Source organism: Tarenaya hassleriana, unplaced genomic scaffold (genome assembly GCF_000463585.1).
Source record: "Tarenaya hassleriana unplaced genomic scaffold, ASM46358v1 Cleome547, whole genome shotgun sequence".
Taxonomy (NCBI): Eukaryota; Viridiplantae; Streptophyta; class Magnoliopsida; order Brassicales; family Cleomaceae; genus Tarenaya; species Tarenaya hassleriana.
In genome coordinates, this window is record NW_010968092.1 from 25,560 (window position 1) to 42,005 (window position 16,446).

At 37.8% G+C, this 16,446-nt stretch overlaps 3 protein-coding genes across 3 annotated transcripts in view; all 3 read right to left on the bottom strand.

Moving 5' to 3' along the window:
- Positions 1 to 1,583, bottom strand: part of LOC104798632 (indole-3-acetic acid-amido synthetase GH3.17-like) — a 1,769-nt gene extending 186 nt beyond the window's left edge. The window contains exons 1-2 of the mRNA XM_019200720.1: positions 626 to 1,583; positions 1 to 541 (exon numbers count right to left, since the gene is read on the bottom strand). The exon at positions 1 to 541 is cut by the window's left edge and continues 186 nt beyond it. Of these exons, the coding sequence (XP_019056265.1) occupies positions 1 to 541; positions 626 to 1,421 (1,337 nt within the window). The 5' untranslated portion in view covers positions 1,422 to 1,583. The remainder of the gene's footprint in view (positions 542 to 625) is intronic.
- A 2,893-nt stretch (positions 1,584 to 4,476) lies between these two features.
- LOC104798633 (probable sulfate transporter 3.5) lies at positions 4,477 to 5,985 on the bottom strand (the record flags this gene model as incomplete). Its single annotated transcript, XM_010520797.1, has 6 exons — positions 4,477 to 4,537; positions 4,727 to 4,917; positions 5,030 to 5,316; positions 5,438 to 5,564; positions 5,655 to 5,771; positions 5,920 to 5,985. Coding segments are annotated over 6 exons (849 nt in total), but the record flags the coding sequence as incomplete, so codon positions are not given.
- Positions 5,986 to 5,990: 5 nt separating this feature from the next.
- Positions 5,991 to 7,215, bottom strand: LOC104798630 (pre-mRNA-splicing factor CWC25 homolog; the record flags this gene model as incomplete). The annotated part of the gene is made up of 3 exons (XM_010520795.2): positions 6,973 to 7,215; positions 6,346 to 6,658; positions 5,991 to 6,218 (listed from the first exon to the last, which is right to left on the bottom strand). Coding segments are annotated over exons 1-3 (729 nt in total), but the record flags the coding sequence as incomplete, so codon positions are not given.
- Positions 7,216 to 16,446: the final 9,231 nt, after the last annotated feature.

A 16,446-nucleotide genomic window follows, 5' to 3' on the forward strand; every position in this document is an offset into this window, starting at 1 on the left:
CTGAAAAACTCGGATACAACACCGGATTCCAAAATCTTCAAGGCTTCTTCATGTGTTACACATCTGGCTGTCTTGTACTGACTCACCGAAGATCCTCTCGAGACAAAGAAACTCATCAACTCGTCGAAAGTTCCCTCTTTCACGACTCTAATCTCGAGCGGTCCAATGTTCTTGTCGTTTGTTCTGCATTTCCTGTAAACAGCATCAAGAGACTCCTCAATGACGAAGCAACATTCCTCCATGACATCACGATCGAGCTCGAGAGTTGCGTCTTTGAGTTTTTTCTTGAGTTCCCAGTAAAGAACGTAGTGACCCGGGAACGAACAAATGTTTCCATAGCTTGTGAAATCTATCAGCATAATGTCGTGTTCCTCAAGCAACTGTTTTGCATGTGTCACTGCCTTTAGGAGATCTTCCTCGTAAGTCTTGTCCATATCGATGCCTAACACAAGTTTTTGTCTTCCTACGAATTGAAACTTAGGTGAATTGTTATGGAAACCAGTTGCTTTTAACACGTCCCCCACTCGATACCTGTACAGACCTGTAAAACTTGCACAATCTGTAAGATCCAACATTCAAAAAATATAAAATAGTTGCCAGAAAAAAAAAAAAGAAATGGACTCACCGGTAAATGTTGTGACGACGGGTTCATAATAATGATCTATTTTTACATCCACGAGATCAACCATATCATCATCACCACCACCACCACCTTCCTTTTGGTTTCTATCCACCTCTAGGAACTCAAAGTATGCTGAGTTTGGAATGATGGTGTATGACACATCGCGGGGCTTACACAAAGGATGAAGATTGATACCGAAGCAACATTCCGAGCTACCATAATAGGTTGAAACCAAAGGGAGACGTGCACCATAGAATTCCAACATCGGTACATACTGTTCCATTGAACCAGTAACAATAGCTTCAATGCATTTAGCTCTTGGCCACAACCTCCTAACTATGCCTTCCCACGATATTTTACTGCATTCTCGTTCTATTATTTCAGCAAGTTCCTGATTTGGCCCACCAAAGATATCAGAAGTCGCTTTCTTACATTTGATGTTAGTAATCCACTCGCTAGTGTGACCGGTCCTTATGTTTGAGCATAACTCAGGCCAGTGATCTTCCAAAAACTTGATTACTTTGAGAAAAGTTGATGCAAATGGTGCACCTATCCGGACAACTTCATCTCGTTGCACTATTCCACATAGCAATTGACAGTAAATGCTCTGCTTAGTGTCTTCACATGTTGAGACCTCATATGGGCTTGTCTGAATTCGATTCCTTTCACATGCAAGAGAACAATAAGCAACACTGGACAAGGTGTATGTATAAAAGCATAAGGGTACAATTGTAGTTATGTAAATAATTTCATCGATATATAGAGAAAATACGTTACATATACTATTCATATGATCCATGCGAGCTAATATAACCGTAGAAGATTTGAGCTACATTACCAAAACTACGAATTCTCAGCGTTAATACTTTTCATAAAGCTTGTCAACACCGTTCTAACCATCAAGCCGGAAGCTGTCTCGCTTTCCCGGTTGACGAAACAGAAGCACACAACTTTTCCGGGAGTAAGACCTTCTATGTGCCTGCAAAGTAGCAATGGGAGTAATGGGAGTGTTACTCCTTTAGTGAATAAGCTTTCTTGTTCTCTAAAATTTAAATGACAGAAAAAGGGTGACAGACAATTAATTCTCGAAACCGGACATACTTTCTCATTAGAGGTAGCAAGAGACTTAGAGCCCGACTGGTTGTACCGCAGAGGTTGCAGTTGCGGGTGATAGCGTTTTCAGAGTGTTTGCTAGCGATTGTAGGCGATTGGTACTGAGTAGTTTGTAAATGACTGTTGGTGGGGATTGCGGTTGGTTGCGAGTAAGAGTGAAAGGTTGTACACAGTTGCGGTTGCGTTTTGATATAAATTACCAAAAAGGACATGATTTTAAGATAATTTTTTAAATCAATTACAATTAATTTTATATTATCATTTGATAAAAAAATATTTTATATAATTTATAAATAATTATATAAAATATTTTAAAATATAAATTCTATCAATTTAATTTATATTTAATTAAAAAATAATTTTTGATAAAAATATATAGAATAATGACGCTTTTCCGTATATATTACGACTATATGGGAAGAACATGATAATATATGTAATTACTGTCATACCCTTATAATTTTAACATACCTAGACATGAGTTCAGTGATGGGTTGTGAACAAATGATATCCGAAGGTTCACCATTAGCGATACGTTCGATATAAGGCTTGAAATCTTCGTAGTCAATGACAAGCACATTCTTCTTGAAGCTTTGGATATCGCATTCGCCATTCAGAAATCCTTTGAGATATTCGGTTTGGGCGTTACGTGAAAGTATATTCTCCAATACAGATTCTTGAATTTGCTTGGCGTTTGTGGTGACATCTTCAAGAACAGCAAGACAAGCTTCTTGGTTGGTCGGGTCGAACTTCGGAAACATGATTTTTGGTGTTTGATGTTTTAGATTGCCTGCTAGAATATTACAAGAATCTTACTTACTAACTGCCACATAAAACATTTTTGAAAATGACAATATTTCTTCTTTTTTTAAAAAAGAATGAAGTTATTTGTGGTTTAAATCCACACTAAACAAACCGTGTATATTTTTCTTCCACATAAAAATAACACCTTCGGAAACATGATTTTTGGTGTTTGATGTTTTAGATTGCCTGCTAGAATATTACAAGAATCTTACTTACTAACTGCCACATAAAACATTTTTGAAAATGACAATATTTCTTCTTTTTTTAAAAAAGAATGAAGTTATTTGTGGTTTAAATCCACACTAAACAAACCGTGTATATTTTTCTTCCACATAAAAATAACACTTTTCATATTCATGGATTTAAACCATTGATCTGAGCGATCTTGAATCTTGAATTTTAATTTTTTTTACACAATATTGAATCATTTTAATGGAATCGGCCCTTCTTCTTAGATCGGGTGGACATTTCCGGTATGGAAAACTTAAAGTAACCAAATCAATACTTTATCAAATTTGAAGAAAACAAGATTTAAAATCGGGTTAGATGTAATTTATTTTAATGGAATTAAACAAAAATCAAATGAATATAAAATTAGTCAAAAAATATATGAAAAATTTCTAAATAACGAAAAATAAATATAAAAATAATCAACTTAAATTTCTTTAAAAATAACGGAAAATAATGAAAAATAATAGGAAAACAAAAATTTCTTAAAAAAATAAATATTTTTAATAATTATCAAACTGATTACAAACCAAATAAAAACGGATGTGAAATAGCTCTAATTTTTTTTAAAAAAGGAGAATTAAAATAATGGAGTCTATTTCTGTTGTCAACCCTAATCAAGAAATTCGAGTTAGAACAAAACTATCATTGATGTTTCATTTTCATAAATATGAAAAAAGAGGCAAGATTTTGGTTTTTTTACACTCTTGGAATTATACAAGTTTTCTTCACTTACACTGAAATAACAAATCTTTTGTCTTCAAAGGATCTATAAGATATTAGAGGACTAGTTGTTAGGATTTGATTGTTATTTGGAGTCTATGTTTATCAAGTATATGAATATCTTTCTGTTTTTATATTTTGTTTCCTAATTTATAGCAAGTTTATCTTGCAATATTTGTTATTTAAGGAAGCTAACTAATAAGAAAAACTCTTCCATTGTTCATTTTTTAATATGATATCATAGCACAAATATTCCGTTTGCGTTGTCTCTTGTCATGTTTCGAAACGGAATGAAGTTATAATTAGGGATGTCAATTAAATCCGAAGCCCGAAGCCCGATCCGAGTCCGCCCGAAAAAATTAAGGATACGGACCTAATAATATAGATCCGATAAATAAATTGGTGGGCCAGCTCGGCCCGAAAAAAGTGAGGTCCGAATCGAGTCCGGCCCGATATCGGTCCGACCTGTCCATTTAGTCCGAAACATATTGAATGATTAGATTTTTATTCTCATATAACATAAAAAAATCTTTTATTTATGTTATATATATTTATATATTTGATGGGTTTAATTAATATATATACTAAAATTATATATTATTTTATTTCTAAAATCATATATACATATATATATTATCGACTATTTTGATAAGATTTTGATCTAATTTATATGTATAATGTTTTATACATTTAATTTTAAATTTATATCAATATTTTTGTATATTTTTTATACCGAATATGTATTATATATATTAAAAATATTAGATAAATTAGTATATTTTAAAGTTTATATGGTTATTTTTTAATTTAAAAGTTTTAAATTGTAGTTGATATGGATAAAAAAATTTATCTTTGTTTTAATATATTCTTATCAGATGTAGTGTTAGATAATTGATCAATTAAATTTTTTTTTCAATTTTATTTTTATTTCGTTGAATGTTTATATTATTATTATTATTGTTATTATTATTATTATTATTATTATTCGAGAGCTCGAGAAGAAGAAACTCGACAGGTTCGGTCTCATCCCGGATCCACCTCAAGATCCTGTCATGCAATAACCCTAGAATGTTATGTCTAAAACTATATATGCATATATTTCCATTGGTTATAAAACATTTTATGTTCTTCGATTCTATGATAACGAGAGTATGCATGCATTCTTCGATCCTACGAAAAAGATAGAAAGCATTCTTAAGATCGAAAAAGGAAGAAGAAGAAGAGAGATTCTCGTGCCTTTCGCGGACGTAGGTAGAGTTGGCGAAATAGACCGGAGAACCCAATTGGAGAATCAAGAACCCGGCGTTTTGCTCAGCAGCCGGGTATTGCTCGACGTCCCTATACATCACCGAGTTCGGCATTCTTCCCAGCTTACATGTCCCGGGTCGAGCAACGTACAAGAGCGATCTCACAATCGAAACCGCCACCTAATCAATCAATCAACACATATAGTTACAGAAAAAGATCGCGAAACAATGCTTCAAAAAGAAAGAGTTTCATTCGGGTTTGGAATTGACAAAGAATCACGGTGTATCGTACCGACATGAGGAGGCCGTAGTCCATGCTGATGAACGAAACGCCTAAAAAGGCGGTCATACAGACGAGGAAATCGAATTTATCGACCTTGTAGAGGTGGTACATCTCCTCATAGTCGATAAGACCGAGCATAGCCGACATGATGATGGCCGAGAGGGCGACAAGAGGCGTGTAGCTGAAGATCGGGGCCAAGAACAGAAGAACAAGCATCATGCAGAACCCCATCACAATGTTCGACATCGGGGTTCTTGTCCCCGCGTTGTAGTTCACCGCTGTCTTTGAGAAGGGTCCTATAATTTGTCGAAAAATCAATTTCAAACGTTAAGATCGACGAATATCTTCCGTCTAATTCGATCTCAATTACTAAAGTATGATCATCAAATCAAGATATATATATAATGAGTTAGTTACCTGTTGTCAAGTAGCAAGACGTGAATGAGCCTATAACGTTCATGAGACCAAAGGCAATCATCTCTTTGTTCCCGTCGATTTGCTCGTTCTTCATCAGCCCGAAACTTCTCCCGATCGCGATACCTTCCTGAAATCGTTGAATTCGGTAACGTTTATTGTATATCCATAATCGAATTCCGGACATATTGAGCGAAAGAAGATAAATTCCGCGTCTTACCGCTAAGGCGATGAGGCCAGTGATAAGGCCGGCTTTCACAACGGCTCCTATGTACTTGCTGTCGAAGTTCAGCAAATTGATTGAAGGAGGGTTCAGTCCTCTCTTCAAATGTCCCACCTGTGTCACCAAATATATATATATATATATATATTATAACTATATATACTCCGAAGATGTTACGATGCCTTATTGGTATCAAAAGATTACGTAATATATATATATGTATATATGCAAAGGGTCGATCGATGAGAAATTTATAACTCACAGTTAGGATGCCATGCTTTTCTCCCTTGACGAGGAAAGCAACTAAGCAGCCGACACGAACCACAATTCTCTTATCTCTGCTTCCTCCTCCGAATCTGACCTTGTTCTCTCATAGCGTTTGTCATAATTCCTCGACGTTTTGTGACGGGATTTTCTTCCTTTACTCTCTTCAGCAGAATCTTCTTCTGAATCAGAATAGTGCCTGGATGAAGAATGTTTGCGTTGCTTCGACCCACTACCATGATGCTTTTTCTTGTGCTCCTTCCCATCTCCATCTTTCACCTTTTCCTTTCCTTTTACCTACCAAGAAGACAATCTCTAGCACGTAAATAACTCAACTGAAGGGGAAAACACAGGGGATTTGAGTAGAATTATAATAGTTACCAGAGATACAGGAACAAAGCATAACTGAAGACGAAGAACTTACAGATTTGCGAATCATGGCCATCTTTACAGGGTTGTTCTTGATCCGCGTAAGTGCTTCTTGCTCACGCTGCCTGATAAGAAGTAAAGGGTCGGAGTGGAGTTTGCGCCAGGCATCATTCGCAGAGTGTGACTTATCCTCAAACAACGCACCAGGAGCTGACTGTTGCTGCTGTGCGTTATTGCTAATATTACTGGTATCAGCTTTGGCTGGTTGTTCTTGAGTTTGAAACGAAACACCATGCCCTGAACTACTGGCATTTGGCTTCCCTACCGCAAGCCCTGAATCGTATAGAAACTCCAGTCTTTCCTGCCTCCTGCAAGAAGAAACATATACAGTTTCGTAAATAACTTCGATTTTATACCACCGTATACGTCGCGATATTGGGCAAAAACTAAACCCAAAACCCTAGACAGGCTACAAAGCAAAACCGATCTATTACAACCGGTAAAATTCAAATTCCACCGCTAATTACCATTGATACCTCTCAAATGACATTCTGAAAAACATTCCGAATCGATAAGATTCAAAATTTATTTCTAGCGTTGAATCCTAGCCCTAATCCCCAATTCAAGATAACAAGCGATTCGAATTCGTTCGAACGCAAGACAAGAGAGGATAAACACTTACGGAGCGAGACCGGCCTGTTCCTGGAGAGCGCGAAACTCAGAACGCTCCCTCTCCTGTTGGATCTGGAGGCGGAGCTCCTCGAGCTTCTTCTGCTCGGCTTCGTTCTTTTGCTCGGCCTTCCATACGTTCTCTATGTTACGGAGACTCCCCGTATGCCATCCCTTCTTGTTCAGAAACTTCAACGCCATTGTTTCTTCTTCTTCGTCTTCTTCCTGTTAATGGATCCTGAAGCGTTGCAATGTCTCCTCTTCTCCTATATAACTCGGTGGATCGTGTTTTTGCCAGCCGCCAAAGGGAAGGGAAACGAAATCAGAGCCGCTCGTTTCAAGACGGGACGATGAATTAAGATCTTGACACGTGGAGCATTAGTTTAGCCAATCCAGCCCATAAATGTGTCAGTGGGCCCGACCTTTAGGCCCAACGAGGAGCTCAACTTGTAAAATTAGTTTACATGAGGGACTTTTCTGTTAATATATAATTCAACAGTGGCATTTTGCAAAACTGAAAAATCTTGAGGGTTGTCTGTATTTTCGATCTGCTTCAATTTCATGAATAGGCGGAGAAGAAAGAAATTATAAGAAGCAGAGTTGAAGGTACTAGGATGAATTTCTTCTCCTTTTTTTATTTAATAAAAAAACCCGAAGTCCGACCCGAATCCACCCGAAGCCCTATAGGGCCAGGCTCCGGGTCATCGATGATAGACCCGAAAAATAAATGGGTGGCCGGCCCAACCCCAATAAATCTAGGTCCGAATTGAATCCGATCCGAACCCGGTCCGGCCCACCCATTTTACATCCCTAGTTATAATTTGTTATTTTGATTAAAAAATTAATTACTTGAATTTAAAAGAATATTAAAAGCCATTAAAGTACATACCTTGGGCTTGGAGACTGGTGAAATCGATGAAACCTTGATTTCTCTTTGCTTGGGATCCCCTAAATCTCACACTATGCTCTCTGGTCTTTCGAAGAGCGACACGGAGAGAATGAGGACAACAAGTGTTGTGAAATGATGTGTAGTGGGACTAATGTTAATATAGTGCCGTTGCTTTTTAATGCATTAATAACAAAATATTTTATAGAGTAAATCGCATATAAATATCTAACTTTTATAAAAATCTCAGATAAATACTTAAATTATAAAATTTTCATATAAATACTTGAACTTTTCTAAAATCCTATATAAATACCTAAATTTTTGAAAAACTCCCAAATAAATCCAAAATTCGTTAATAACATCACCTATTTTTATTTGAAAAATATCTGAAATTTGTATTTATTTAAGAAATTTTTTAAAAATCTAGGTATTTATATAGAATTTTTAAAAGTTTAGGTATTTATATAAAAGTTTTATAGTTCAGGTATGTATATGAGATTTTCATAAAAGTTTAAGTATTTATATGTTATTTTTTTTATTTTATATTTAATGGACAATAATTTCTCACACTTAGTTAGCAAAAAAAATTAATTTCTCACACATTAAAAAGAAAGGATTTTTATTTTGGAATGGCCATTAAGTTCCGAAGCAGAATGGAGAGAATATTGAATGACTGATTGATGCATCTTTATTATATTCAATCACCCACTCGTGAAGACAAAGAAAGAAGAAATTCTTGTGGGTAATCATGTCAAAGGCGACACATCCCTGTCCTGTCCTGTCCTGTCATGTGTCGTCGGATTTATATTACTTATATAAAATATTTACAAAAAACTCTAAAAAGAGAAACATATGATACAAAAACGGTCAATTTCTATCAAATTAATCCTAATTAACAGGGAGTTTATAAACCGGAGTTGTAGAATGAAATTTGTAACTCTAGCGAGCGTATTTGAATTGCCGCACTTTTGTTACGAATAATCCTATTAAGATCATGAAATAGTCTTGCCTTTGAGGAGTAAGTCTATCGATGAATACGCACATTTCGTTCTCTCCAAATGGTGTAAATACAAACTTGTCATACAAACAGGGTTAAGGAATGAAGATGTTTACGTTGCCATGGAACAGTGAGTCACTCGTGTTACAAGAGCAAAATCTGCTCATTAGCTATAACAAGATTATTTTCTTTCCTAAACTATAGTTACTGAACTTGGATATATATTTCTCTTTGTATCATTACGTAAATCATTGTCAATACAGAAATATTATTTTACCTTTATGGTATGAGAGCCTGGTTGTCGAATTTGCATTATGCAGTCTCGTGGATCGATTTGTGCTGGAGCCATTTCCGAGAGATAAACCGGAGTAGATTGGTTGGCGAATTCGACGTCGACACCGAGAAGCAATCTGCCGATGATGAGCATTGCGACGTTCATGGCGAAAGCGTTGATGAGTGCACCAGCGAGAAAGGCAAGGCCTCCGACGAACATGGACATCTTACGACCCTTTGATCTGGTGATCATGGCCGCAAAGAACGAAGCAGCGAGAGCCGCGAGGTTAAGGGAAGATGTGAACAACGCAGGAGCTGGTTGATTCGCGTGTCGCGGACCTCGATTGTCCGCTGGTTGCGGACGAGAATTGTGTCTCCATGGCTGTCGTGGCTTGTAGCTTGCGACATTGGTTGTGATAGGGACGTCCGACAGCATGGTGTGCCAAGCAAGAGTGTCGAATTCATGGTTGATAAGTTTTTCATGAAGCTCCACGAAAGAGATGGTTGTGTCCTTTGCTTAGACAACGTCTTTGACCTGTTTGTATTCGTCTCCAAGACCGGCCAGCACCATGTCGATGAGATCTTCATGATCCATCGGTTTTCCAAGAAGTTCAAGCTCATTGGCTTTCACCTTGAAAAAGTTCATGTATTCATCGTTTTCGCCCTTTTAGTGAATCGACGAATTTGTTCCTTCACTTGTTTCACATGACCACGACTTGAACAACCATATGTCACAGCAAGGATGTTCCATGCATGGTCGACTGTTGGGGACGACGCAACAATGGCTTGACACGAGGTCGAGAGTGAGCCAAGAATTGCAGCAAAGATGAGGCGGTCCTGCCGGAACCATGGAGCATAGGCGGGATAGGCCGTGACGACACTGTTTGTTGCGACCGTGGCCGAGGGTGCAGTGTCGGCTTCAAGGAACTAGTCAAAGTTGTAACCTTGGAGTAATGCTTTGATTTGAATGCTCCACGTGATGTAATTGGTTCCCTAAGTTTGGAAACATTAGACACATTGATCGATGTGTTGGTGGGATTTTCTGGATTGAACGGAGTGACATTATCACTCGGAAGACCAGTAGCGGTGGCTCCATTGGTGGAGTGCTTCCGTCGGTGGCCATGGAGGAGAACTGGCAGTGCCGGTGAGGAGAGCTAAGGTTGGGAAGTGTGAAAGAGTCTTTGGACTATTAATAAAAGGCATAAGCTCCCATTTTTTGAGTCTACCATTGTCTCTTCCAAACCTCTCAAAATATTATTCTCCGATGTGTGGTCTTTGCCAATTGAATCATTTGATGGTTACAAATATTATGTCATTTTTGTAGATCATTACACTCGATACATTTGGCTCTACCCGTTAAAACGAAAGTCCATGGTTTTCGACATCTTTATTCATTTTAAAGCCATTGTCGAAACTCGTTTTCATACCAAAATCATCTCATTTTACTCCGACAATGGCGAAGAATATCTTGCACTAAAGCCTTTTCTTTCGAGTCATGGTATTTCTCATTATACCACACCTCCTCATACACCGGAGCACAATGGGATTTCCGAAAGAAAACACCGTCATATTGTGGAAACCGGCCTTGCCTTGTTAACCCATGCGTCAATCCCTCGTGAGTATTGGTCTTTTGCTTTTCCGACCGCGGTTTATCTTATAAACCATTTAGCAAGTTCGGTTCTTGGTGGACATTCCCCTTTTGAATCCTTATTCGCCCAACTACCCAATTACACAAAATTACGATCCTTTGGGTGTTTGTGTTATCCTTGGCTTCGACCATACTCTCGACACAAAACCCTCGATCGATCCACTCCATGTGTATTTGTCGGGTACTCACTTTCTCAAAGTGCCTACCTTTGCCTCCATGTTCCAACATCTCGTGTCTACGTCTCTAATGCATGTCGCCTTTTTCTTCTTTAGAGTCGGCCACTTCATCTTCAAACGAGACAACATCTTCCACCAGGAACATCTCAACCATTGTTCTACTTCGGCAATTATACACACCACCTGCTCTGATTGTGCCCCAATGTTCGATTCCTTCATCAACGCCATCGTCGCCCACCACCTCTTCACCAAACCAACAACCGCCATCACCACCTTTACATTTCTCAACAGCCACTTCTCCCTCACACGAACGGACCTTAACCCCGAGTTGGAAACAATGTAACCCATTGAACCTCCTCCGATCACGACAAACCGAAACAATCATCCGATGACCACTCGTTCCAAAAACAATATAACCAAACCAACCACAAAACTAAGCCTAACCACCTCCATTTAACCAAACACCGACATAGAACAGAAGTGTGCTAGTCAAGCCCTAAAGGATCCAAAGTGGAGAAAAGCCATGCACGATGAGTTCAATGCATTACTCCGGAATGGGACGTGGACTCTTGTACCGCCGGATCCTACCTACAATGTTGTAGGTTGCAAATTGGTATTTCGTACTAAGCGTCTTTCTGATGGTTCTGTTGACAGGTACAAAGCTCGGCTCGTCGCAAAGGAGTTTCATCAAAGATCCAGAGTCGTGGTCTTCGAAGAAACAACGGTTCACAGCAAAGTCATCCACTGAGGCGGAGTTCAAATCTATCTCGTCAACGGCATCAGAGGTTCAATGGCTTGTGTCACTTCTATCGGAACTTGGTATTACTCTCGACTCAGCCCCGGTAATCTATTGTGACAATGTTGGTGCCACATATCTTTCCGCCAATCCGGTGTTTCACTCTCGCATGAAGCACGTGGCAATTGACTACCACTACATTAGAGGTCTCGTACAAAACCACAAGCTTTGTGTCTCTCACATCTCGTCTGGTGATCAGCTAGCGGACAATCTCACAAAGCTGCTCCATGCCTCAAGTTCGACTCTCTCCGTTTCAAGATTGGGCTCTCACCCGTACCCATCTTGCGGGGGCATGTTACAGGAGCAAAATCTGCTCATCAGCTTCCACAAGATTATTTTCTTTCCTAAACTATTACGTAATGATATTTTTAGTTATAACAAGATTATTTTCTTTCCTAATAATCTTGTTATAACTAAAAATATCATTAGTTATAACAAGATTACTTTTGGGGATATATTCCCCTTTGTATCATTACGTAAATCATTGTCAATACAGAAATATAATTTTACCTTTAACTCGATGGTATGAAACCATTGCATAGGTTGAGAACTACGATCCATTTTACATAGCGCTAGTGACCAGAGAGTTTGGGATCTCGAACATTCAAAGAAGAGGTGATCTCCAATTTCAATTACGGAGTTGCATAAACAACAAGTCAACTACCAACATAGCGCCATGATCGCATTTTGCATCTCATTGGGTTCATATCCATAATTAACAATCAATATATAAAAGAATGCTTAGGAATTCCACATTTTAACCATATAATACTATGCCATAATATTTTATTCAATGGAATAAATCACTTTTGGAGTTTTAGAGATAAAGTTTAGAAGAGACACACATTTCGAGCTCAATAACTCTCTCCACAGAAGTCCAAATCATGCGTGTTTTATACTGGAAAGAGAATTTAAATACCTTCAAATAGACGCTAAAATCACTCAAATCTAATATCGAAGCTGAAAGTTATGTGCAAAATCGTGAAGCCTAAAATTTCAGAGCTCTAAACCGGACCGATTCAATCTAAACCGGACTGAACCCTAATTCTGCGATTTTAAAGAGTTCTAATGGAAAAAGAACTCTGGAGAGCGCCCTAAGTTTATAAAAAAGACCTAGAGATATCCTAGAAGAGAGAGACGCCTAGAGACAACTTTGGAGCTTTTTGGTGAGAGAAAGATAGGAGTTGATGGGATTTCGAGAAAAAGGAGTAAGAGTGGATTGTGGAGATTGCACTGCACATCGACATGAGCTTCTCTTCTCTCTCTTTTATCTTTATTTCTTATTGTTTTATGTGTTTTTCCATGAACCGTGAGTACATACCGATTGTGGGTTAGAGATTCGTTTGTATTTGGGTATGTTGAACCCTAACTTGGTTGCGATTTTGATTTGTTTCGGTTTTATCGATTTGTGCTTTCTTTCAATTAGTGTTTGCTGACCCCTTGATCAATTATTTTAAAATCTGAACTACATAGGAATATGTGTTTAGTTTCGGGTCAAAATCAATAGAATAGATCGTATTATTCATATAGGAATATGGTTTGATCGATCTAGGATTGATTATAGCGTTTTTCATGTATCTAGTTTGATAAATCACACAGGGATATGGATTTAGAGAACTTTAGATAGTGAGTTATATGACGAGAGGTGATTTCTCTATCTTTATTGCTTGATGATTCCCGAATACAAATTCAATATCGTGATTCTCACATGCTTAGTAAATACCCATCTATTCGAATACGATACCACGGTCATCCTTATTGATATTTTACTCGTTTTTTATTGTTTTTCTCTATTATTCTTTTCTCTTAATTCGATATACCTCCATCACTATTCGCTTGTTTGCTTTCAGTTTAATTTCACCCCTTGTACATGGTCGATCCTGTATAAAGCCTCTATGATTATCGGAGTTGGCTGGGTGTACTTCACCTTTTACGCAAGTATCTAGCGATCGTAGATATACGTCGGCTTCCTCGTTGTCGACATAGTCATTTCCCCGGGTTGCGTCTAGAGCTACCTCTAAGGGTTCTATGTCGTGAAATGCTTCCAAGAACTCGTCTGATAGGGCGTCAAGCGCATCGATATAACACGCAAAGTCTACAGATGAGAAATGCTTAAGATTCTGATCTAATGTGAACTCTACTATTTCGCCCCCAATTTTCATTGACAACCTTCCTTCTCTTTGATGCGTCACGAACTAGCTTGGCTATTAAGGACGTGGAACTGCAGAACTCATTATTATGGGATCCACACCTGTTGGCAGCTAGCTATACATTTACAATATTTCATCTGGAAAAAAATCCCGCATCCGCAACTCACGCAACAAGGATTAGTCAATGATGCGGAAGGACTTCGATTTAGCTTGCCGAGCCAAAGAGACGATATCAAGATCACCCAATCTGAGCTAGCAGGTCATCTCTTAGAAATTTGGTTCTCAGGTTTTGCATGACGTACTATTGTCTTGGTTGTCTCATGTAAGCTTTGCTAAATCTTTGGTAGATAGGCCTTCCATTGTAGCACTACTGTGACACCATGACCCGTATCCCGCACACAGTCGTGCCACATGGACGATAAATATTTTTGTTCGTAAAAAAATGTGCGGGAAATATTCGGAATACGGTATCACACAGCCTCGAATCCGTGATATACCTTATCCCTCCAGACGTTATCACTTCAACGCCATCAATACCTACGGGCTATGTACCTCCCTGATCGACCATCCGCCGTGGAATACTCATCGAACTCGAGCTCAAGTTCTTCTGAGTAATTCCGTACCATCTCCCCGATCATAGTATGATATCGGACGCACAATCAATCAATACTCATGTATCGGATCTCAGATTTCTTTGCCTCTATTCTACGCCCGTAGGCGTTGGCGCGGTTTTCAAAGAACCGTACTTCCTCCTCGACATGAGCATATGGACTCGTAGGTCTACCCATACTGCACATGCGAATCATAGGGGGGCCTATTCTCCGTTCGATTCAACGAACGTTGGCGCGATACTTGGTAGTATGCCACAATCAAAATCTTCCCGATCCACACTACGTGTCCCATACCACATAGAGTACATCAGTACTTATACAATCACAAGGAATACACTGTTGAGATATACCGGATCTTGAAGAATATTACGAGATATATCGTATATTGGAGATCTTATCAAATCTGGAAAATATATATTTAGAAATATTTATTATTATTATGTCTATTTTACTTATTGAATGTAAGACTCTCATCTATTTATATATGTTATTTTGATTATCAATAAAAATATCATTCCACAAATTTCTACATGGTATCAGTGCTTCTGGTTCTTTTCTAATTTGTTGTTTTTCATAAAAATGATGGTTGATAATGAGAGTAAAAATGAAGATGATGATATACCGATCTAGTGGTAATATCATTTCGAGTATTTTTTTTAAGAATAAGAGAGTCATTTTGTTTTTGTTTTTTTTTCTTTCTCTCATAATCCCACATATTTCTAAAGATTATTCGCATAACCGCCAATCATCTTATTCTTGCAAAAAATTTGTTGTCACTAAACGCTTTTGTGTAGTTGTCTTTCAATCTCGGATGAATCAGAGTTATTCCCAATACTTCTTTTTCGCACCGCAATTGTCGTCTTTTGTATTATCATCGAACAATTCTTTTGTGCGTGGTGCCAAAGTTGCAGCGCAGTCGTTTGTTTGAATTTTTTTCAGTTATATCTTTTATTGACACAAGTTCGCAAGGTGATGTGGTTCAAGCGGCATGCGTTTGATCATCTTTTCAGCAAATTGGACGTTTCGTGATCTTCCACGCTCCAACTTGAAGGGGAATATTGAGATATATCGGATCTTGAACAATATTACGAGATATATCGTATATTGGAGATCTTATCAAATACGGAAAATATATATTTAGAAATATTTATTATTATGTCTATTTTACTTATTGAATGTAAGACTCTCATCTATTTATATATGTTATTTTGATTATCAATAAAAATATCATTCCGCAAATTTCTACATACACATCAAGTATATACATGTATACACTCAAAACTATATAGCTGTAAATACATATTATGTAGTCCCGATTACAATCACACATTCGAACATATACGAATGGGACATATACGAACCCATTCGTATATCCTCGTACTCCATGCCATACTACCCATAGAACACTCAATGGTCAATTACTTCAATCACAAGCAACCAATAACACGCCTTGAAATATAAGGAACACACACGGGTTTGTTTTTATTTTTAGTTCATTTATCGTCAGACACTTTAATCCAACCGTGGACTTAAGTGTTTGTCCTTAAGAAAGTTCCCATTTATTTTGGTTTTACAAAGTTCATATGGAGAAATATTTTTCTCTTAGATCTCATGTATATATATATATGTTAGTGGTTACCATAAATCTAGGAATATCTTCGCAAATTGATTTGCTTGTAATATATTATTTCCTATATCTATTCTCTTGCGAATTGTATATAATTACGTGTATGTCATTGCTAATGAAATCAATCAGAGAATTATTTTCTTTCAAACTCTATTATGGTATCACGAGCCTAAAATCGTCCCACGACGTTTGTCCGCCAAAACCCTATTTTCTTTTTTTTTTCGGCAACTCTTCTCACCACCGCCGCTGGTTCTCTATCACCATGGCCTCCGATACTCCTTCAAGCTCCACCGGTGGTCTTCCTAGTGACAATGTCACTC